A 23,730-nucleotide genomic window follows, 5' to 3' on the forward strand; every position below is an offset into this window, starting at 1 on the left:
ATGCTGCCTCAGAGAAGCAGCCAACATAATAAAAGACTTGTCCACACAGTCACTCTTTCATCTCCATGCTCCTGCCGGGCAGAAGGTACAGAAGCTTGAAAGTGCACACCACCAGACTCACGAGCAGCTTCTTCCCCTCTGTAATCAGGCTTCTGAATGGTTTGTCCAGAACCAAGGTACTGACCAATTCACCTCTACCCCATTTTGGATATTGGACCTTGTCGATGTACTTGATGCGTTACAATGCTGAGAACTGTATTCTGCACTCGGTACCTTTCCCTTTTGCTCTACCTATTGTACTTGAGTTTGACTTGATTGTATTTATGCAGAGGTCAGCAACCTTTTCTGCCAAGGGAGCAGGACATATATCTGTGAGCGGATGGCGGGCCACATCTATCACGTGTACACATGGATCCCGCCCCGGATGGCAAGCATCAAATCACGTGTTCACATAGATCCCGCCCCTTCGAGGATGCCACCCGGAGCACTGAGCTCAAATATCATACTCACTCGCCCTAGCCTACTGACAACCCCGATCCCAACAGTGAATCCCAGACACAGAAGGTGCGCAGGTACACAAAAAAGCTGGAGAAACTCAGCGGGTGCAGCAGCATCTATGGAGCGAAGGAAATAGGCAACGTTTTGGGCCGAAACCCTTCTTCAGACTGATCGGGGGCGGGGACAAGAAAGGAAAAAGTAGGAGGAGCCCGAAGGCTGGGGGATGGGAGGAGACAGCAGGGGGGCTGAGGAAGGGGAGGAGACAGTAAGGACTAACAAAATTGGGAGAATTCGATGTTCATGCCCCCAGAATGCAGACTCCCCAAACGGAATATGAGGTGCTGTTCCTCCAATTTCCGGTGCTGCTCGCTGTGGCCATGGAGGAGACCCAGGACAGAGAGGTCGGAGATGGAGTGGGAGGGGGAGTTGAAGTGCTGAGCCACCGGGAGGTCAGCTTGGTTATTGCGGACCGAGCGGAGGTGTTCGGCGAAACGAGCGCCAAGCCTACGCTTGGTGGTTGAGCACCTCATATTCCGTTTGGGGAGTCTGCATCCCGGGGGCATGAACATCGAATTCTCCCAATTTTGTTAGTCCTTGCTGTCTCCTCCCCTTCCTCAGTCCCCCTGCTGTCTCCTCCCATCCCCCAGCCTTCGGGCTCCTCCTCCTTTTTCCTTTCTTGTCCCCGCCCATCCCCGCCCCCGATCAGTCTGAAGAAGGGTTTCGGCCCGAAATGTTGCCTATTTCCTTCGCTCCATAGATGCTGCTGCACCCGCTGAGTTTCTCCAGCTTTTTTGTGTACCTTCGATTCTCCAGCATCTGCAGTTCCTTCTTAAACACAGAAGGTGCACAGCCGTGCCAGCGGCTTTGCGCAGGATGCGGTGCAGCCAAATCACCTTCCAGGTACTGGAGGTAGAAAAAAAATGCTGGAGAAACTCACTCCAGCATTTATTTCTACCTTCGATTTCTCCAGCATCTGCAGTTCTTTCTTAAACATTCCAGGTACCGGAGATGACGGACGTCTGTGGGCCGGATGATTGAGGGAAAGAAAATACACCTGTGGGCCGGATGATTTCGGGTTATGGGCCGGATTCGGCCCGGGGGTCGCAGGCTGCCGACCCCTGATGTATGGTAATCTGATCTGAGTGGATAGGGTGCAAAATAAAGCTTTTCACTCATGTGATGATAAAAAACCTATATCTAAATACTAACTATTTTCTCTTTCCACAGATGCTGCCTGACCTGCTGAGTGTTTCCAACATTTTCTGGTTTTATTTCATATTTTCAGCTTCAGCAATATTTTTTCTAATGTTCAGTCTACATATTCTTAGGTTCTACTGCTTAAATGTGCATACAATTGGTGGAAAAAGACAGCAAATGTAATAGACACAAAATGTTGGAGTAACTCAGCGGGACAGGCAGCATCTCTGGATAGAAGGAATGAGTGACGTTTCGGGTCGAGACCCTTCAGTTTGAAGAAGGTCAGAGATGCTGCCAGTCCTGCCGAGTTACTCCAGTGTTTTGTGTCTATCTTCGGTGTAAACCAGCATCTGCAATTCCTTCCTACACAGCAAGTGGAATGACAAGTACTTACTGTTTTGCAGCTGCAGATTACACAATCAGTTTACCTTAGTAACTTCTGCCCAATTGTAGGCAAATTAATTTCTGTGTACTGATGCCTTAACATGAATATTTAACTTACCTTAAGAATTTGTTTAATTCTCCACACAAGACTATCCAACACCTTGGGGCTCAGGAATTCCTCAGGTGTTGCATTCCTCCCATTCACATAATAACTGGAAATAAATAATGACTTTACTGAAACTATGTACAATTCAGAGGGGGCATGTTACTGAATGCATATCTCCACATAGTGAAAGAGGTTGAACAAGAATTGGCTTAATTGCTCTCAAATTAAGGAATGAAAATGGAGGAGGTGGATGCAAACTGGTTTCCTTCCCCAGAGTCTGGTAATCTGCCAACTTCCAGGAGACCATGACATATTGCAAGAAATAATTTTAACAATCTCTTCAAGAATTGCAGCGGATCTCGATCAGCTGGACAAGTGCGCCGAGGAATGGCTAAAGGAATTTAATTTAGATTAGTGTCAGGTGTTGCTTTTTTGGGAAGCTGAAGCACGGCAGGACCCTCACAGTGAATAGTGGGGTCCTGGGGAATGTTGTGGAGCAGGAGTACAAGTGCAGTCTGAAGGAGGCTCTCGAACTGAAACGTCACCCATTCCTTCTCTCCGGAGATGCTGCCTGTCCTGCTGAGTTACTCCATCTTTGGTTTAAACCAGCATCTGCAGCTCCTTCCTACACATTACATGTACATTGTCCCCTAACAGTGGCCACACAGTGGGCAGGGTGGTGAAGACGGCCATTGGCATGCTGACCTCCATCAGTCAGGGAATTAAGTATAGAAGTTGGCACAATATATTACAGATTTAGTTTAGTTTAGTATAATTTAGTTTAGTTTAGCTTAGTTTTGTATAGCTTAGTTTGGTTTATTTTTGTAACGTGTAACGAGGAACAGTGAAAAGCTTTAGTTTGTGCGCTATCCAGTTGGAGAAAAGCTATACATGAATACAATCAAGCCATCCATAGTGCACAGATCAATGATAAAGGGTACAATATTCAGTGCAAGGTATAACAAAGAAGTCGGATAAAGTCTGATTAAAGATAGCTCAAAGGTCTCCAAAGCAGTGGATGGAACGTCAGGACTGCACTCTACCTGTGAGTTTCAGTTTGCTGATGACAACTGGGAAGAAAGTGTATGCACTAGACATTGGTGAGGTCACACCTGGAGTATTGGACAATAGACAACAGGTGCAGGAGTAGGCCATTTGGCCCTTCGAACCAGCACCGCCATTCAATGTGATCATGGCTGATCATCCCCAATCAGTACCCCGTTCCTGCCTTCTCCCCATATCCCCTGACTCCGCTATTTTATGTCCGGTTTTGGTCACCTTGCAACAGGAAAGTGATGGGTGGTCGATGGGCGGTGTGGACTCGATGGGCTCAAGGGCCTTCTTCCACACTGTATTCCTAAACTAAAACTAATCACACGTATATGACTATTTAATAGTAATCTAAGGGGCAACTTAGGCACTCCTTAGATATATAATTGCCCCCTCCGAATGTCTGAATCAACAAGTTCAAATGCTCAAAGAAATCGTACATGGGGTGTTGTAACCGAACACTCGTGATCTGTATCAAGGTCAATGTTAGGAAATCCATTGAGTGTTGAGTTGATATTTTGTGTAACTGGCTATTATTTTAAGAGGGCACATCTAAGGTGGTCACTGCCATAAAGCCATACAGCATGGAAACAGGCCATTGGGCCCACTTTGCTCATGCCACCCAAGATGCCCATCTAGTCTCATGCCACCTGCTCATGATTGCCCCATATTTCGCTAAACTTTCCTGTCAATGTAGTTATCCATGTGCCAGTTCAATGAACTATCCATCCATCGATCCCTCTGCTTTTCCTACATCTTGCAATACCCGAGCTGCATCATTGGCAATAAATGAGTACTCACTGGTGCCACGTGACTGCATCAAGAACATCCCCTCCAGTCTGAAGAAACCTAGGATTAGTAGGGAAGAATGTCTGATATTATTAGAAATATGATTAGAACAATGTTGTGATTAAAAAAAGAAATCATGGATTATGTGGACCGATGAGATGAACTAGAATGCAAAATGTTCAAGCAATTACAGTTTAAATTGACTAATAAAAAAGTGTATATTTGAAATTTGCCTGAAGGGGATGGGACTTTGTTGAGTGCCATTCTCCATGCACATGGCAAACATATGATGGGAGGTGGAGAGATAACATGGGGGGAACCCAAGTCGCCCAATACCACGCGAGGCATAAAATGTAGTTGTGTTGCACACCATTTAGAAGTGCACTGAGTCTACAGCTCAGAAAGAGACTATTTCATGTTCATAAGTCATAGGAGCAGAATTAAGCCATTTGTCCCATCATGTCTACACCATTCAATCATGGCTGATCTATTGTTTCCCCTCAACCCCATTTCTCCTGCATCTTCCCATAACCTTACTAATCAAGTAGCTGTCTATCTCCGCTTTAAAAATATCCTAAGACTTTGCCATTTGGGGGGGGGGGGGGGGGGGGGGGCTATGCACAAAGGCAATTTTGATGATTGGAATTCACATCTATCAGCAAGGCACATCTCGTTGGGAACTGGAGAAGTCACCTACGGCCAGAATTTCCTGATTGACGTGCTTTCCTGGCAAGGCTCTACGTGGGGACAGGACGTTTGCAAAGCCAACGGCAAGCTCACCCTTTCAGCATGGTCACAATCCGACGTCTCCGAGGTTGCCCAATGTCAGGCCCGTACAGCTTTGTGTGGTTGAATGTCCTGAATGTGTGCAGCAGACTGTACAGCTGCTGGAAGTCCTTTCCAAGCTGGGTGCCTGGAACCTTTATACCCACTTTGTGTCTGAAACTGTTGGGTTCTGGGAGATGAAGAGGGAGAACATGAACACTGGATGATAATATTACACATTGCCGACATGACTGATGCTCCCTCTTAAATACCTGCTCACAAACAGTAATAATCTGTGTCATAGATTCATGGAGTCATGCAGCGTGGAAACAGGCCCTTTGGCCCAATTTACCCATGCCAACCATCATGCTTCATCTACACTAGTCCCACCTACCTGCATTTGGCCCATAACCCTCTAAACATATCTTATCCATGTACCCATCTAAATGTTATTTTTTTGGGGTTTTTTGTTTGTTTTTTATATTATTTTTATTGGAAGCAATTGTACAAAGATAAAACATTCGGCATCTAAAATTATACAATTATTGTACACCTTCATTTTTTACCTTATAACCTGAAAATGAAAGAAAAGAGAGGGAAAAATTGAAAAGGTAGCTCGAAAAAGCAGATAGAAAAGACCCCTAGACTACCAAAGCAGTGTGGACAAAAGTAAGTAGAGATAAAAGAAAAGAAAAAGAAAAAAGGAAAGTGGAGATATATCTGCCCCTCATTCCCCCCCCCCCCTCCATCCCCCCCCCCATCCCCCCCCCCTCATCCATCCCCCCCTCATCCCCCCCCCCCCCCCCCCCTCCCTGGTTAGTTTGCCTCCCTGATGCCAGGGTCAGGGATGTGTCTGAACGTGTCCAAGAAATCCTGAAATGGGAGGGAGAGGAGCCTGAGGTTGTGGTGCATATAGGTACCAACGACATAGGTAAAAAAAAGAGAAGAGGTCCTAAAAGAAGAATTTTGGGAGTTAGGTAGAGAGTTAAGGAGAAGGACTGCAAAGGTAACAATCTCAGGATTACTGCCCGTGCCACGCGACAGTGAGAGTAGGAATGGAGCGAGGTGGAGGATAAATGCGTGGATGAGGGACTGGTGCAGTGGGTATGGATTCAAGTTTCTGGATAATTGGGACCTCTTTTGGGGAAGGTGCGACCTGTACAGAAAGGACGGGGGGGACCAATATCCTGGCGGGGAGATTTGCAAATGCTACTGGGGAGACTTTAAACTAGTATGGTTGGGGGGAGGGACGCGAATTGGGAAAGCTAGCAGTCAGTGTGTGAAGCAGGAGGCAGAGAATGGTAGCACTGACCCAAAATGTAGGGGAGAGAGAAGAAAAAGACAATAAACAGAGAATAAGAGAGGGTGGGTTTCTTAAATGTGTATGTTTTAATGCTAGGAGCATTGTAAGAAAGGTGGATGAACTTAGAGCCTGGGTTGACACCTGGAAGTATGATGTTGTGGCGATCAGTGAAACATGGTTGCAGGAGGGCTGTGATTGGAAACTAAATATTCCAGGATTTCGTTGCTTCAGGTGTGATAGAATTGGAGGGGCAAGAGGTGGAGGTGTTGCATTGCTTGTCAGGGAAGATATTACAGCAGTGCTTTGGCAGGATAGATTAGAGGTCTCGTCTAGGGAGGCTATTTGGGTGGAACTGAGAAATGGGAAAGGGGTAGCAACACTTATAGGGGTGTATTATAGACCGCCAAATGGGGAGCGAGAATTGGAAGAGAAAATATGTAAGGAGATTGCAGATATTAGTAGTAAGCACAAGGTAGTGATTGTGGGAGATTTCAATTTTCCACACATAGACTGGGAAACACATTCTGTAAATGGGCTGGATGGGTTGGAGTTTGTAAAATCTGTGCAGGATAGTTTTTTGCAGCAATACATAGAAGTACCTACTAGAGAAGGGGCGGTGCTGGACCTCCTGTTAGGAAATGAGACGGGTCAGGTGGCAGAGGTATGCGTTGGGGAACAGTTCGGGACCAGTGATCACAATACCATTAGTTTCAATATAATTATGGAGAGGGTCAGAACTGGACCTAGGGTTGAGATTTTTGATTGGAGAAAGGCTAACTTTGAGGAGATGTGAAAGGATTTAAAAGGAGTAAATTGGGACAGTTTGTTTGATGGGAAAGATGTGGAAGAGAAATGGAGGACATTTAAAGGTGAAATTTTAAGAGTACAGAATCTTTATGTCCCTGTTTGGTTGAAAGGAAATAGTAAAAATTGGAAAGAGCCATGGTTTTCAAGGGAAATTGGACACTTGGTTCAGAAAAAGAGAGAGATCTACAATAATTATAGGCAGCATGGAGTAAATGAGGTGCTTGAGTATAAAGAATGTAAAAAGAATCTTAAGAAATAAATTAGAAAAGCTAAAAGAAGATATCAAGTTGCTTTGGCAAGTAAGGTGAAAGTAAATCCAAAGGGTTTCTACAGCTATATTAATAGCAAAAGGATAACGAGGGATAAAATTGGTCCATTAGAGAGTCAGAGTGGACAGCTATCTACAGAGCCAAAAGAGATGGGGGAGATATTGAACAATTTATTTTCTTCGGTATTCACCAAGGAGAAGGATATTGAATTATGTGAGGTAAGGGAAACAAGTAGAGTAGCTATGGAAACTATGAGATTCAAAGAAGAGGAAGTACTGACACTTTTGAGAAATATAAAAGTGGATAAGCCTCCAGGTCCGGACAGGATATTCCCTAGGACATTGAGGGAAGTTAGTGTAGAAATAGCAGAGGCTATGACAGAAATATTTCAAATGTCATTAGAAACGGGAATAGTGCCGTAGGATTGGCGTACTGCGCATGTTGTTCCATTGTTTAAAAAGGGGTCTAAGAGTAAACCTAGCAATTATAGACCTGTTAGTTTGACGTCAGTGGTGAGCAAATTAAAGGAAAGGATTCTTAGGGATAATATATATAAGCATCTGGATAAACAAGGTCTGATTAGGAACAGTCAGCATGGATTTGTGCCTGGAAGGTCATGTTTGACTAATCTTCTTGAATTTTTTGAAGAGGTTACTTGGGAAATTGATGAGGGTAACGCAGTGGATGTTGTATATATGGACTTCAGTAAGGCCTTTGACAAGGTTCCTCACGGAAGGTTGGTTAAGAAGGTTCAATTGTTGGGTATTAATGGTGGAGTAACAAGATGGATTCAACAGTGACTGAATGGGAGATGCCAGAGAGTTATGGTGGATGGTTGTTTGTCAGGTTGGAGGCCAGTGACTAGTGGGGTGCCACAGGGATCTGTGTTGGGTCCACTGTTGCTTGTCATGTACATCAATGATCTGGATGATGGTGTGGTAAATTGGATTAGTAAGTATGCAGATGATACTAAGATAGGTGGGGTTGTGGATAATGAAGTAGATTTTCAAAGTTTACAGATAGATTTATGCCAGTTGGAAGAGTGGGCTGAAAGAGGGCAGATGGAGTTTAATGCTGATAAATGTGAGGTGCTACGTCTTGGCAGGACAAATCAAAATAGGACGCACATGGTAAATGGTAGGGAATTGAAGAATGCAGGTGAACAGAGGGATCTGGGAATAACTGTGCACAGTTCCCTGAAAGTGGAATCTCATGTAGATAGGGTGGTAAAGAAAGCTTTTGGTGTGCTGGCCTTTATAAATCAGAGCATTGAGTATAGAAGTTGGGATGTAATGTTAAAATTGTACAAGGCATTGGTGAGGCCAATTCTGGAGTATGGTGTACAATTTTGGTTGCCTAATTATAGGAAGGATGTCAACAAAATAGAGAGTACAGAGGAGATTTACTAGAATGTTGCCTGGGTTTCAGCAACTAAGTTACAGAGAAAGGTTGAACAAGTTAGGGCTTTATTCTTTGGAGTGCAGAAGGTTAAGGGGGGACTTGATAGAGGTCTTTAAAATGATGAGAGGGATAGACAGAGTTGACGTGGATAAGCTTTTCCCACTGAGAGTAGGGAAGATTCAAACAAGGGGACATGACTTGAGAATTAAGGGACAGAAGTTTAGGGGTAACATGAGGGGGAACTTCTTTACTCGGAGAGTGGTGGCTGTGTGGAGTGAGCTTCCAGTGAAGGTGGTGGAGGCAGGTTCGTTTTTATCATCTAAAAATAAATTGGATAGTTATGTGGACGGGAAAGGAATGGAGGGTTATGGTCTGAGCGCAGGTATATGGGACTTGGGGAGAATACGTGGTCGGCACGGACTAGAAGGGTCGAGATGGCCTGTTTCCGTGCTGTAATTGTTATATGGTACCTAGGGTGATCAATTCTATGTCGGGGACCATTTTTTTCAAAAAATATCAAAAATCCCCCTATATAAAGTTGTGTAACTTTATACAGGAGGCAAAAGAGTGGGTTGTGGTTGCTTCTTGAAGGAGACATTTATCACAAATATGGGAGACATTTGGGAAGATCTTATTCAGTTTACACTTTGAGTAATAAAGTCTATGCGGTATTTTAAATTGTATTAGCGAGTGCCTAACATTAAGAGAACAGTTGTGCATGTATAGAAGGCTTTCCTCCCAACTATCTTTTAAAATTGTTAGGCCCAGTTCATCTTCCCAAGCTCGCCTAATTATTTCCCACGATGGAGTTTGTAAATTTAAAAGGGTATTATAAAGGTACGATATTAACTTATTTGATTCAGACTTTCTATTCATGCATTCGTCTAGTATGTTTGGAACCATATATTGACAATCTTGTGTGTGTGATTTCACATAGACTTGTATTTGAAGGTATCGAAATTATTGGCTACCTTTCAAATGATATTTCGACTGTAATTCTTGAAATGAGAGGAGAGTCCCCATCTCATAAAGTTCTCCCAGCTTTTTAATTCCTAAGCTTTCCTATTGTATAAACGCCATATCTAAAGTAGACAGTTTAAACAAAGGATTATTGCCGATTGGTAAGAGAGGAGATAAATTTCTCAATTTAAGGGTTGATTTCACCCGTTTCCAGATTTGTGTGCTATGGATTATTGGATTTTTCCCATATGCTGATTATCTTCAGATTTATTGGAGAGAGAAGAATCGAGCCAATATTGAAAGGCAAACAATCTTCCCTCTCCATTATTAGCCAGTTTACCTGTTGGCATATATTGTCCATCCAATAGATTAAATTTTTAATATTCGTTGCCCAGTAATAGTAAAAAAAATTAGGGAGAGCCATTCCGCCGATTTATTGAGGTTTACATAAATGTCGTTTATGGATTCTGTGAGTTTTGTAATCCCAAATAAAGTTTGTGATCACAGAATCGAGTTAAAAAAAAAAAATTTAGGGAGAAAAATTGGTATTGATTGAAATAGGTACAGAATTTGTGGAAGGAAGATCATCTTTGTGGCATTTATTCGACCTATAAGGGAGATCGGAAGCATTTTCCAGAATTGAATGAGGGCATTTAGTTTGGTAATTAATGGTGGAAAATTTGCTTGAAATAAAGAAGGGTATTTTCTAGTCACATAAACTCCAAGATATTTTAATTTTTCCGTAGCAATTCTAAAGGGAAATTTTAGGTGTGTCGGGTCTTGAGGTTTTATTGACATCATTTCACTTTTGTTCCAATTTATTCTATACCCTGAAAAGGAACCAAATTCTTCTATAAGATTTATTATGTTTGGAATACTAAATTGGGAGTTGGTAATATATAATAGTGCTTCATCTGTATACAGCGATATGTTATTATTAGAATATTTAGCATTATAACCATGAATGTTCGGATGTACTCTTATACTTTCAGCTAAGGATTTGATCGCTAGGGCAAATAACAGAGGTGATAATGCACACCCCTGTCTATTGCCCCTGGATAATTGAAATTTAGGTGAGAGTGATTGATTAGTCAGTATTCTGGCAGTCGGCTTGTTATATAACAACTTTATCCATGAAATAACATTTTCTCCTAGACATTTTTGCAATACTGTAAAAAGATATTTCCATTCTACTTGGTCAAATGCTTTTTCTGCGTCTAATGAAATGATTGATGTCTTCTTTTATCGTTCTATGCGAGTACATTATATTAAACAGGCGTCTCCAGTTATTGAATGAATGTCTCTTGGGTATAAACCCAGTTTGATCAGGGTGTATGAATTTACTAACGTATTTACTTAGTCTTCTTGCCAGGATTTTAGCTAGTATTTTCTGGTCTGTATTTAGCAGAGCTCTATATGATCCAGGCTCATCGAGATCTTTATCTTTTTTGGGTATCAGTGTAATAGTTGATTCGGCTAAAGTTTGTGGTAACATCTGTTCTTTAAATTGGCATGAATATAAAGGGCTTGTAAACGAGGGGAGATTAATTCATGAATTTTTTTATAAAATCCATTACTAAACCCATCTGGGCCTGGCGTTTTACCATTAGTCGGTGATTTAATAGTCTCTTCAATCTTTTATTGTGATCTGCACTCCTAATTCTTCATGTTCCGCCACGTTAAGTGACGGAAGATTGCATTTGTCGAGGAAGTTTTAAATTTTTATCGTTTTTACTGAAGTTTTAGATGTATATAAATTTGGATAGAATTGTAAAAATCTTTTGTTGATATCTTTAGGGAATGTAAACAGCTCACCTTTTTCTGATCTAATTTTTTGAATAGTATGATCTTTTTCCATTTTTCTCAACTGGCGTGCCAGATGTTTGTGCGGTTTGTCACCGAATTCAAAGTTTTTTTGTTTAGTAATTTGAAATAGCCTGATAACTCTTGCAGAGAGAATTTGATTTAACTTGAATTTTAATACATGCCGACCATCATGCTTCATCTACACTAGTCCCACCTACCTGCATTTGGCCCATAACCTTCTAAACATATCTTATCCATGTACCCATATAAATGTTTCTTAAATCATATCTCCACACGCCTAACTTGCTTTAGAATTTCAGACAATGAACTGAGGATGTAGACCACAAGACTGTTAGATACAGGAGCCGAATTAGGCCATTCAGCCAATCGAGTCTATTCCGACATTTAATCATGGCTGATCTATTTTTCCCTCTCAATCCCATTCTCCTGCCATCTCCCCGTAACCTTTGACACACTTCCTAATCAAGAACCTATCAATCTCTGCCTTAAAAATACCGGATGTCTTGGCCTCCACAGCCATCTGTGGCAATGAATTCCACAGATTCACCACACTCCATCTAAAGAAATTCCTCCTCATCTCTATTTTGAAGCAACGTCCTTTTATTCTGAGGCAGTGCCCTCTGGTGTAGACTCTCCCATTACTGGATACATCCTTTCCACATCCACTGTTGGGATGTTACTGAGAGCTTTTTTATAGTTCAGCTCTGGATTTACTTTGTACATGAATGCAAAGTGCTTAGTAATGATGGGAGTAGCTGTGTTGACCCAGAGCAGCAGTAAGGTACCTCATTCAAACCAGAGTTTATGGTAGCAAGCCTTTCATTGTTTCAATCGAAATGGAGGCACGGGCTGATGTGATGAGGAGCACAGAAACAGGACTTTCAGCAAACTGAGTCCAAACCAACCCATTTACACTACCCCCATTATTTTATTCTCCCCTACATTCCTATCAGCTTCCCCCAGATGCTACATATATGGTGGCACAGTGGCACAGCTGGCAGAGCCACTGCCTCACTGTGGCGGGGACCCAGGCTCAATGCCAACTTCAGATTAGGTTTAGGCCTCTGCAAATTGCCCCCATGGGATTGGGGAGCAGTTGATTGGAATATGGGATTGATGTTGGGTTAGTGTAAATGAGTGATAATGGTCAATGCAGACTTGTTGGGCTGAAGGGACATTTTCTGTGTTGTACGACCCTGCATGCTCGGGGCAGCTTACTATGGCCAATTAACCTGCAAACCTGCATATCTTTTGAATGTGAGAGGAAGCCAGAGCACCTGGAGGAAACCCAATTGATCACAGGGAGAATATGCAAACTCCACATACAGGCAGCACTTGGTCTCGACGTCACCCATTCCTTCTCATGCCACAAACATTACATGACGTTACACTGACCACAATGATGAAAACAACTTAAAGCCAAGTCCCATTATTTACAAAAGGAGATATTCATTTAATCAGCCAAATAGAAAATTTCCCAGAGGCTGAAGGATGTCTTTGGGCAATTATCAAAAAATAAACATTTTCAAACCTTATCTTTTAGTTTAGTTTAGTTTAGAGATACAGCGCAGAAACAGGTCCTTCGGCCCACCGACTCTGTACCGACTAGCGATCCCCGCACATTAACACTACCTGACACACACTACACACAATTTTATATTTACACCAAACCAATTAACCTACAAACCTGTACGTTTTTGGAGTGTGGGAAGAAACCGAAGATCTCGGAGAAAACCCACGCAAGTCACAGTGAGAACGTACAAACTCTGTGCAGACAAACACCCGTAGTCAGGAACTAACCTTGGTCTCTGGCACTGTAAGGCAGTAGCTCTACTGCTATGCCACCTTATTGAAATAAATTTGCAATTACTTTGTTCACTTTCTCTGTTTTCCAGCATTATCTTACCATTGCCAAGTTCCCAGGACATGTTATATTGTCTTGATGCACAGTACTGAAGGAGCTTTTGAGCATTTGAACTGTCCCACACATGATCTTTCCTCAATAAGGCATTAAGACCAAATATCAAATGAAGCCCAGAGCAATGTGCAAAAGTGTACAGGATGTCCAAGGATTCTCCTGTGATGAGACAAAATGGTCAGTTGTGTGGCTCATTAGGTACATATTGTAAACACACACAAAGGCACTCACGCACACCACTCACATGCACACACACTTGCGGGGACACACCCATACTCACACATACATATTGGGACACACTCACACGGGGATATGCTCAAGTTCACGTACATATACAAACATGCGGGGGGGACACACACACCAATGCATGCACTTACACATATGCACAAACATGCGGTCGGATGGATGGACGGACACATATGCATACCCACACACCCACCCACATACGCACCCACACGCATGCCCACACATACACCCGCAACACACACACACACACACACACACACACACACACACCTATCAAATTTGTTAACTGATACGTCCTATTCTGGGTTTTTTTTTAAATGGCCCCCACTATGATTAAAAATTTAAGGAAATTAATAATGAAAGTGATCATATTATTTCTAGATATGGTGGAAAATCTACCTGTTACCTGTGATTGTAACGTTCTGTAAGTCCTTGTTGAATTCATTTTTCAGCAGGTGGGGTGCTTGCATCCTCCATATATGCACCAGCATATTTTCCAGTTTTAAAGGAAGAAGACTTAGACAGTCATCTATGAGGAGAAATGGTTGTGGGCGTTGAGACAAATGTTGTGATTCACAATATCGACAGTAGGTTACAGATGGATAATCCACCCTAATTCATCAGTAGAGATCAGAATTCTATTTTTAATTGCAGTTGATGGAATAATAGCCCTTGATATTAATCTTCCTCATGTGGGTTGGAGAGAGTTGGGGGCAGGGAATGGATAAAAATGTTAAATCCACCAAATTAGGCCTTAACATAGTGCTCAAGCAATCGATGCAGTTTTTACAGTGGCGGACATCTATCTGCCTGTTGAGGTGCATGATGTATAAATGTGAAAATCAAACCTACATTAGAAAATGGAGATCCAAGGTCATATTAGTAAAGCAGAAAGTTTGTTTTATTTTAAATATATAATCCAATTCACTGTTTAATATCACTGTACTGATACCATCAGCATGAAAACAGATCCTCAGGATAGCAATAAAGAACTTTTTGCAATTACACCGACTACTTAATATATCACACAGCATGACTGCAATTCTACTTTTCACAAATGTAGAGCTAAGAATGAGAACAAAAGTAAGGATAGGTTGTAGTACTCAGTTGAAAGATGGGAGATGTTTAATCTTTTACCCTGAAGCCTTCTTAGGTTTGCCCTGAAATATTAACAGAATCTAAGACTTTGACTCTTAAGTATCCTCATCAACAATATTTTACCTTATAACAACCATATCATGAGTCTGAGAAGGGTCTAGATCTGAAACGTCACACATTCCCTTTCTCCAGAGATGCTGTCTGACCCGCTAAGTTTGCACTAACTTTGAGTTATTTTTGTATAACCAGCATCTGTAGTTTCTTGTTTCTCCCACCCAAAATACTTTACAGACAATGAAATACTTTTGAAATTGTATTGTAATAATGTTATAATGTAAAATGCATAGCAGCCAATCGACGGGGGAGGGAATGGACGGGGGAGGGAAGGCTGGTTTGGGTGATGGACTGGGCTACATCCACAATTCTTCGCCATTTCTTGCAGTCTTGGGCAAACCAGTTGCCAAACCAAGTTATGGTGCAGGCCTATAGGATTCTTTCAAAAAGAGTGGGTGTTATATACTGCTGGAGAGACAGTTGACGGCACGGCAAGACGGCGCCCGGGAAAGGCTGGGTTAGCACCCCAGTCTGTGTCTTTTGTGAGACAGTCACCAATAAAGCTACGGAAAGGCCTAATGAAACACCATGGCCTAAAAATCCATCAGGCGAGAATGAAATGCTCGGAGGAGGAGGAAGAGGTGCTGCGCACAGGCCTTGAACCTGGTGAGATGCAGGAGGAGCCCGACCAGGACTCACCCCACAGAGCGCAGTCCCTCCACACACTAGAGTCTCCCAACCCTTGCAGAGTAGTTATTAAGAGGGCTGATCCGTGGGCGGTTGCTGCTGGGATGCAAGTCGGGGCCTGATCAACCCCGGCTGGGTCGCCTGGGCGAGGACGAGGGCGTCTGATGTTGTGAGACCCGAAACACCCGATGACCCCAGATCACACCACTGAGGGAGGATACGTCCCAGCGCATCTAGAAGATGGATATTTTTCACAGTGCAGCTGCCATTGAATCTTTGAATAGTTTCCTCAAAGAAACACAAACATGTGTGTCTGAATACAATGTATTTTTTAGTATCTGCTACCTTGATCCCTGTGTGCTCTCCATCTTCTCTGTGATACAACAGTTGGAGAGGAACAAATAGATTTTAATTTTAAAATGTTGGGACTTAAATGATAGGAACAATTTTCAGACACCCACACACCAGACATAAAACAATTGTTGCAAGTATGTCAAGAGCAGACATTCCATGCAAATTACATGCATTTTTAATAACCCTCAACATTACAGCACAAATGATATAGACCTCTCATCTATAATTGTATTGGCTGTTTTTGCCAACTGCGGCAAGCAGATCTTAGCGGCTGGATATCCTGTAATGTTCAACTAATGAACACCACTTATTTAAATCATGATTTGCAGTTTGGGAAACTTGAGAGGCAATTATAGTAAAGAAGGCATTAATCATGTTTTAGATGTTTTGCAATCTCATGCCTCAGGGACAACTGGTAGAGTGCAGCAATATTGCCACATTTTTACCTCCCCCACCGTGAAATCTCCTCATGGAGAGCCTACCTTGAAAAAGTTCTCTTCCTCTCTCTGCCAGTTCTGTGAGACCCTCTCTCATTGCTCCCCTCTGTGGTTTATGCTGCTCCACTTATTACTTGCCACACTTTGTCCTGCCTCTCCCCTCTTATAGTTTTCTTCTCCCCCTGCCATCACCCCTCCACCCACCCCCCACAATCTAATCTATCCATGTTCTCCAGAGATGCTGCCTGACCTGTCGAGTTACTCCAGCTCTTGGTGTTATATTAGAGTGCAGCATTACCTGCCTGCCTGCCGCGAACAATCGCCCTGTAAAAGGCTTTCCTACCTTCCTGTCATTGTGCTTCTTTCCGTAGATTTGGACCTTTCTCCTATTCTGACAGCTCATCTACATTCACTAATATCCTCATGAGTTGTTGTTTCTGTTTTGAATCCATTTCTTCCAAGGCCTCAATCACAACACTTTCAAAGCTGGACTTGCTCAAAACAAGATCACTGGTCTTAATAACACTGCAATCAAAAATAATATTGACTTGGGTTTGTAGAGCGAGCTGGGTGTTTACCTTGTGTTTTTGGAGACATGCAGCTGTTTTCATGTGATGAAAATGGACGACCATTTTGTTCAAATAGAATAAAGTCCGCTCCAGTTCCACCGAATCTCAGGTAACCAGGTGACAGGGCTTTTGCTAAAGTGATTAGTTTCTGTGATCTAGATATGAAAACACACTGCATTATAAAAAAGAGACATTTCCACTCCACCCGATGTGAATGCAGGTCCACACCTACATAGCATCAAAATAATATACTGCAGTAGTTTAGTTTAGAGATACCGCATGGAGACAGGCCCGTTGGCCCACCAGGTCCATGCTGACTATTGATCACCCATTCATGCTAGTGCATAAGTTGAAAGGAGCAGAATTAGGCCATTCGGCCCATCAAGTCTACTCTGCCATTCAAACATGGCTGATCTAACCTTCCCTCTCAATCCCCTTCTCCTGCCTTCTCCCCATTTCTAATTTATCCCACTTACTCATCCACTCTCTGCACACTAGGGGCAATTTGCAGAGGCCAATTAACCTACAAAGCCCAAAGGCTTTGGGAGGAGGGAGGAAACAAGAGTGCCCGGTGGAAACCCACGCGGTCACAGAGAGAATGTGCAAACTCCACGCAGACGGCACCAGAGGTCAGGATCGAACCTGGGTCTCTGGTGCTGGTAGTTATATTGTTAAACATTTGTGGGCCTTTTATTACTCCATGAATTCAAGTTATATAACAGGATTGACTGGGAAGGGGGTTGTGAAGAGTGGAGGGATCCCTTTTTTTAAGAATTGTGAAAAGCACACAACTAACTAGGACATAATTTAATGATTATCAACAAACACAGGTAGAGAACAAAGATGGCATAGTTACAGAGTTACAAAGTTACAGAGAAAGGTTGAACAAGTTAGGGCTTTATTCTTTGGAGCGCAGAAGTTTAAGGGGGGACTTGATAGAGGTTTTTAAAATGATGAGAGGGATAGACAGAGTTGACGTGGAAAAGCTTTTCCCACTGAGAGTAGGGAAGATTCAAACAAGGGGACATGACATGAGAATTAAGGGACTGAAGTTTAGGGGTAACATGAGGGGGAACTTCTTTACTCAGAGAGTGGTAGCTGTGTGGAATGAGCTTCCAGTGAAGGTGGTGGAGGCAGGTTTGTTTTTATCATTTAAAAATAAATTGGATAGTTATATGGATGGGAAGGGAATGGAGGGTTATGGTCTGAGCGCAGGTATATGGGACTAGGGGAGATTATGTGTTCGGCACGGACTAGAAGGGTCGAGATGGCCTGTTTCCGTGCTGTAATTGTTATATGGTTATTATATGGCATGAGGATCGTGATGCTATTTATATACCATGCAGTTTCTTCAGTCATATAAATTCTTGATAACATAGCAACATGAAAATTTGGTTAACAGGGTTAGAAGAATAGAAGTGGGCAGGGACTCAAAGGGTGGAATTGTGTTATTTTGCTTGTTGGTTCCGATTCTAAAGCATCATGAGATAATGTCTATATTGGTGTCACATACATGCAAATTAATGAGGCAATTTGAATTTTAGTCAAAACATTGGGTTACTTAATAAATATCTATGAGAATTAAATGAACAAAAAAAACCCTTGTGTAGCATTAATCACGTCTTCCAAAGAGCCTTACGCCCAATGAGTGCTGAACAAGGAAAAGGCCTGAAGATGGGTCTCGAACTGAAACATCACCTATTCCTTTTCTCCAGGGATGCTGCCTGACTCGCTGCATTATGCCAGCATTCTGTGTCTATCTTCAGTGTAAACCAGCAACTGCAGTTCCTTCCTATACAAGGAAATGACTTGCGTATTATCACAATGCAAAACCTCATGAGCCACAATGAGAGGAACTCAGTGTTTGTCCTAAATGTTGCAATAGTAACTGCCTCAGCTATCTCCTCCAGCAGCTTGTTCCATACACCCATCACCATTTGTGTAAAATAGTTACCCCTCAGGTTCCGATTAAATCTTTCCCCCCTCACCTCAAAACATTGTCCTCGGTTCTCAATTCCCCTACTCTGGGCAAGAGACTCTACATTTACCCCGATCTATTCCTCAGACCCTCGGTAATGTAGAGCACAGAGTGAAATGATATTGTGAAACATATTGGAATCCTTATAGTAGACAAAAAGCTGGACAAACTCAGCAGGTGAGGCAGCATCTATGGAGCGAAGGCATAGGTGACGTTTCGGGTCGAGACCCTTCTTCAGACTGATGTGGGATAGGGGGGGGGGGGGGGGGAAGAAGAAAGGAAGAGGCGGAGACAGTGGGCTGGGGGAGGGCTGGGAAGGGGAGGGGAAGGAAGGACTACCTGAAATTGGAGGTCAATGTTCATACCGCTGGGGTGTAAACTACCCAAGGAGGTATGAGGTGCTGCTCCTCCAATTTGTGGTGGGACTCACTCTGGCCATGGAGGAGGCCCAGGACAGAAAGATCGGATTGAGAATGGGAAGGGCAGTTGAAGTGCTGAGCCACCAGGAGATCAGGTGGTTAATGCGAACTATGCGGAGGTGTTGGGCGAAGCGATCGCCAAGCCTGCGCTTGGTCTCACTGATGTAGAACAGCTGACACCTAGAGCAGCGGATGCAATAGATGAGGTTGGAGGAGGTGCAGGTGGACCTCTGCCACACCTGGAAAGACTGCTTGGGTCCTTGAATGGAGTCAAGGGGGGAGGTAAAGTGACAAGTGTAGCATTTCCTGCAGTTGGAAGGGAAAGTACCAGGGGAGGGGGTGGTTTGGATGGGAAGGGATGAATTGACCAAGGAGTTACGGAGGGAGCGGTCTTTGTGGAAAACCGAAAGGGGAGGAGATGTGAAGATGTGGCCAGTGGTGGGATCCCGTTGGTAGTGGCGAAAGTGTCAGAGAATTATCTGTTGTATGTGACGGCTGGTAGGGTGGAAGGTGATGACACGGGGGATTCTGTCCTTGTTATGAGTGGGGGGGATGGGGAGTGAGAGCGGAGCTACGGTATATAGAGGAGACCCTAGTGAGAACCTCATCTATAGTCGAAGAGAGGAACCCCGTTCCCTAAAGAATAAGGACATCTCTGATGCCCTGGTTTGGAACACCTCATCCTGGGTGCAGATGCGGCGTAGACGGAGGAATTGGGAGTAGGGGATATAGTCCTTACAGGAAGCAGGGTGGGAAGAAGTGTAGTCCATAGCCATGGCCTGGACCTCCTCCATGGCCAGAGAGAGTCCCACCACAAATTGGAGGAACAGCACCTCATATTTCACTAGGGTAGTTAACACCCCAGCAGTATGAACATTGACTTCTCCAATTTCAGGTAGTCCTTGCTTTCTCCCTCCTACCCCGTTCTCCCACAGTCTACTGTCTCCGCCTCCTCCTTTCTTATTCCCACCGCGCCCCCACCCCCCACATCAGTCTGAAGAAGGGTCTCGACCCGAAACTTCACCTATTCCTTCGCTCCATAGATGCTGCCTCACCCGCTGAGTTTCTCCAGCTTTTCGTCGACCTTCGATTTTTTCAGCGTCTGCAGTTCTTTCTTAAACATTTCGTCGGAATCATTACAGTATTCATTTAACATGTCACTTCCCTGTTTTTTATACAACAGGATAAAGGAGAAATTAGATTGGCTTTCTCGGATAAAAATAGGGAATTCCAGAATAGATAAAACGTATTTATGTGTAGGAAGAGAACGGAACGAAAGGGAAAATGTTGGTCTAAATTACAGATGCCTCAGTGTAACAGTGTACGCTCTTTCAATAAATATATAGCATTAAGAAGGAATATATATTCCTTCTTAATGCAATATATATATATATATATATATATATGTTTATATATATGCAATATATATATAATATATATATATATATATATATATATATATATATATATTATAAATATAAATATAAATTATATTGCATTAATAAGGGGCAAAAAAAAAATGCCCCTTCCTGTCAAATTCAACATTAGTCATTTTGTTTCCTCGGCAACTCTTTGTTGGAATGGCAACATTAAAACGTACCCGATACCTTCAGGGCGCTGCAGAAACAGCAGTTGCAAGAGTATGGAAAGCAGAAAATAAGCCGCAGGGGCAGAGAGAGGCGTAAAGAAACGGGTTTGTTTAAAAACTACTCAGCGAATACATTTCCGGGGTTATTATTGTATAAATGGATCATGGGATCCGGACCAAGGGATTGCTGTATTAACCCCCTCTGTGAGTCTGGTCTATGTATAACCCCCTCTGGCTCATGGGGACTGTATAACGCCCCCACCCAGTGAATGGGAACTGTTTAACCCCCGTGCTGGGTCCGGTCTGGTGGTTGTATAATTCTCTCGGAGGGTCCTGTCCCGGGTGGAAGGGGAGGTTTGTATTCATCCCCTTGGCGGGACCATTGTCAGGATTTGTGTAAACCAGTCTGACGCTGCAGTCTCGGCTTCAGCCAATGTTTCCCACGACCCCCGACCACCTACCGGAGTAAATCCAGGCCCTTTTGCCGGAGGAGAGAGGCGTCCAGAGCCACCGACAAGAACTGGGGGCTGACAGTGCGCAAGGAGCGGGCGAGCTCGGCTTTAAATTGCACCGACTCGGGCCGCGTCCCGGAGTCCGGGGCAAAGACGAGGAACCCGGTCGCCAGCACGGAACAGCGCAGCCAGAGAAGCAGCGACAGCGGGGAAGTCATGCTCCGTCCTGGAGCCGCGACCGAGCGTCGGAGAGCGGCCACTGGATGAGCCGAGTGCGCTCCGTCTTCTCCCCCGTTCTCCCTTCTCTCGCCGACTCGTCTCGTCTCACTCACTCCCTCTTCTTCTCTCTCGCGTCCCTGGGCGCCTTCTGTCCCTTGCTCCCTCCTTCTCTGAGCCTTTTTAAACTGTGAAATACCCAATCACGTTTCTATCCGCACAGTGGAGAGGCAGGCACATGTTAGGCGGAAGCGCGGCGCCACTTTCAGAAACTTCTTCAAAGTTTTAAATGAAGACCAAGTTGGGAGTGTCGGTGCAGTCAGTGCAAGTTCTTCGCCGTCTCTTTCTCCACCGACAGGTCTGTTGTCACCTGATTATCGTGGCAAAAAGCCAGCAGTGACACCGACTTTCTGGACTTTAGTAAATGACTCACTAATTGAAAGATACAGCATGAAAACGGGTACAGGGTCCACGCCGGCCATCAATCACCCGCTCACACTCGGGTGACCCGAAACATCACCCATCCTTTTTCTCCAGAGATGCTGCCTGACCCGCTGAGTTACTCCAGCACTTTGTGTCTTATCTTCCGCACAAAACCAGCATCTACGGTTCTTTCCTACACACACGTTCACACCAGTTCTATGTTATCCAACGTTCTCACCCACTCCTTACACACCCGGGGCAATTTACAGAAGGCGATTCACCTACAGCCTGCGTGGCTTTTGAGATGTGGGAGGAAACCGGAGCACCGGGAGGAAACCCACGCGGTCACAGGGAGAACGTGCAAACGCAACACAGATAGTATCCGAGGTCAGATTGGAACCCGGGTCCAGACTCCTAAGCGGCGAATTCATGGAAACATTGGGTCTCCTTGGGTCTCCAGAGGTTTCCTAAGTGGGACAGGGGCATAAATCTCCCTCCACAGAGACTGCGTGCGACCCCCCCCCCCCCCCCCCCCCCCGATTTCCTCCAGCAGTTTGGAGGCACAAGGAACCGCAGGTGCTGGAATCCCGAGAAAAATACGAAGTGTGGGAGGAACTTAGCTGGTCAAGCATCATCGACGGAGAGAATAGACAGAAGTTTCAGGTCGGGACTTCAGACCTGAACAAGGGTTCTGACCCGAAATGGCACTTGTCCATTCTCTCCACAGATGCTGCCTGGCCCGCTAAGTTTCAGGGAGCATATGAAACAAACAATAATGGTGCAAATACAAAAAAACAATGCCCCAAGTCCATGTAGTTCGGAGCTTAATTAGAGATTGTAGTGTTTAATAGGTTAATAGTTGTTGGGAAGTTTTCGAGGCTGTTTGTTCAGCCTGAGTAAAGGCAGTTCCTCGGGCTGTTTGATCGCCCTGATTCTGACGGCAGTGGAGGCAGTTTCCTTGGCTGTTTTGGAGAACAGAGAAGCTGGTATCCAACGGATTACTTCAGGAGTCTCACTGCCCTGTAGTTTTACCATGAAGGGCAACCATCGAGGCAACGTTGCTTATTGTTGACCAGGAACGTTTCCGAGTTACGAATGAACTTCTGATGAGCAAAAACCAAGTTAACGCTACTTTAAAAAGGCGTTTAACAAATCTCCTTTGCCGTTGATTATATAGACCATTGAACTATTCATATTTCTGTACCACCATGCGAGGCTCCTATCACGTACCCACACAATGGTTACAATGATACTTTATTGTAATAAAATAAGTATATAGGTAGATTGGTGGAATTACACTTGGTACCAGTGACAGTAGCCAGTTAGCCTTAAATCACACATCATCAAGAAGCAGGAGACGTGGATTTAATGAGAGGGGGAAAATTAATAGTTGCTCGAGCGGCAACTTTTTCAAACGGGGTGGTGAGTATATGGAACAAGCTGGCAGAGAAGGCACTTGAGGAAAGTGCTATAACTACATGTTAAAGACATTTGGACAGATACATGGATAGGAAATGTTTAGAGGGATATGAGGCAAACGTGGGCAGTTGAGACTAGGGTAGATAGGCATTTAAGTCGGCATGGGCGAGTTGGGCCGTAGGGCGAGTGAGTTCGGCTTTAGCTTGCACCGGAACGGGCAGCCGCCCAGCGTCCGGGGCAAAGAAAGATGCAGAGCCCGGCCGCCAAGGCTCAGCCGGGTAAGCAGCGGCTTATGATCTGCTCTCAGACCCTGGACCCGGCGCCGGCCGCCAGATGAGCGCTCCCTCTCTCCCCCCCCCTCTTTCTTCCGAAGAGAGACACAAAATGCTGGAGTAACTCAGCGGGACAGGCAGCATCTCAGGAGAGAAGGAATGGGTAATGTTTCGGGTCGAGACCCTTCTTCAGTCCTTTCTTCCAGCCGATCTCATTCCCGGCTCCCTTCAGCTCTCCTTGACA

At 44.1% G+C, this 23,730-nt stretch overlaps 1 protein-coding gene across 1 annotated transcript in view; it reads right to left on the reverse strand.

Moving 5' to 3' along the window:
* The window catches only part of hpse (heparanase), a 36,609-nt gene extending 14,906 nt beyond the window's left edge, over positions 1 to 21,703 (reverse strand). Inside the window, exons 1-7 of the mRNA XM_055642382.1 lie at positions 21,166 to 21,703; positions 16,729 to 16,874; positions 13,927 to 14,049; positions 13,263 to 13,433; positions 4,805 to 4,979; positions 4,037 to 4,084; positions 2,198 to 2,291 (exon numbers count right to left, since the gene is read on the reverse strand). Of these exons, the coding sequence (XP_055498357.1) occupies positions 2,198 to 2,291; positions 4,037 to 4,084; positions 4,805 to 4,979; positions 13,263 to 13,433; positions 13,927 to 14,049; positions 16,729 to 16,874; positions 21,166 to 21,374 (966 nt within the window). The 5' untranslated portion in view covers positions 21,375 to 21,703. The remainder of the gene's footprint in view (positions 1 to 2,197; positions 2,292 to 4,036; positions 4,085 to 4,804; positions 4,980 to 13,262; positions 13,434 to 13,926; positions 14,050 to 16,728; positions 16,875 to 21,165) is intronic.
* Positions 21,704 to 23,730: the final 2,027 nt, after the last annotated feature.

The sequence above is a fragment of the Leucoraja erinacea genome, chromosome 1 (genome assembly GCF_028641065.1).
Source record: "Leucoraja erinacea ecotype New England chromosome 1, Leri_hhj_1, whole genome shotgun sequence".
Classification (NCBI taxonomy): Eukaryota; Metazoa; Chordata; class Chondrichthyes; order Rajiformes; family Rajidae; genus Leucoraja; species Leucoraja erinaceus.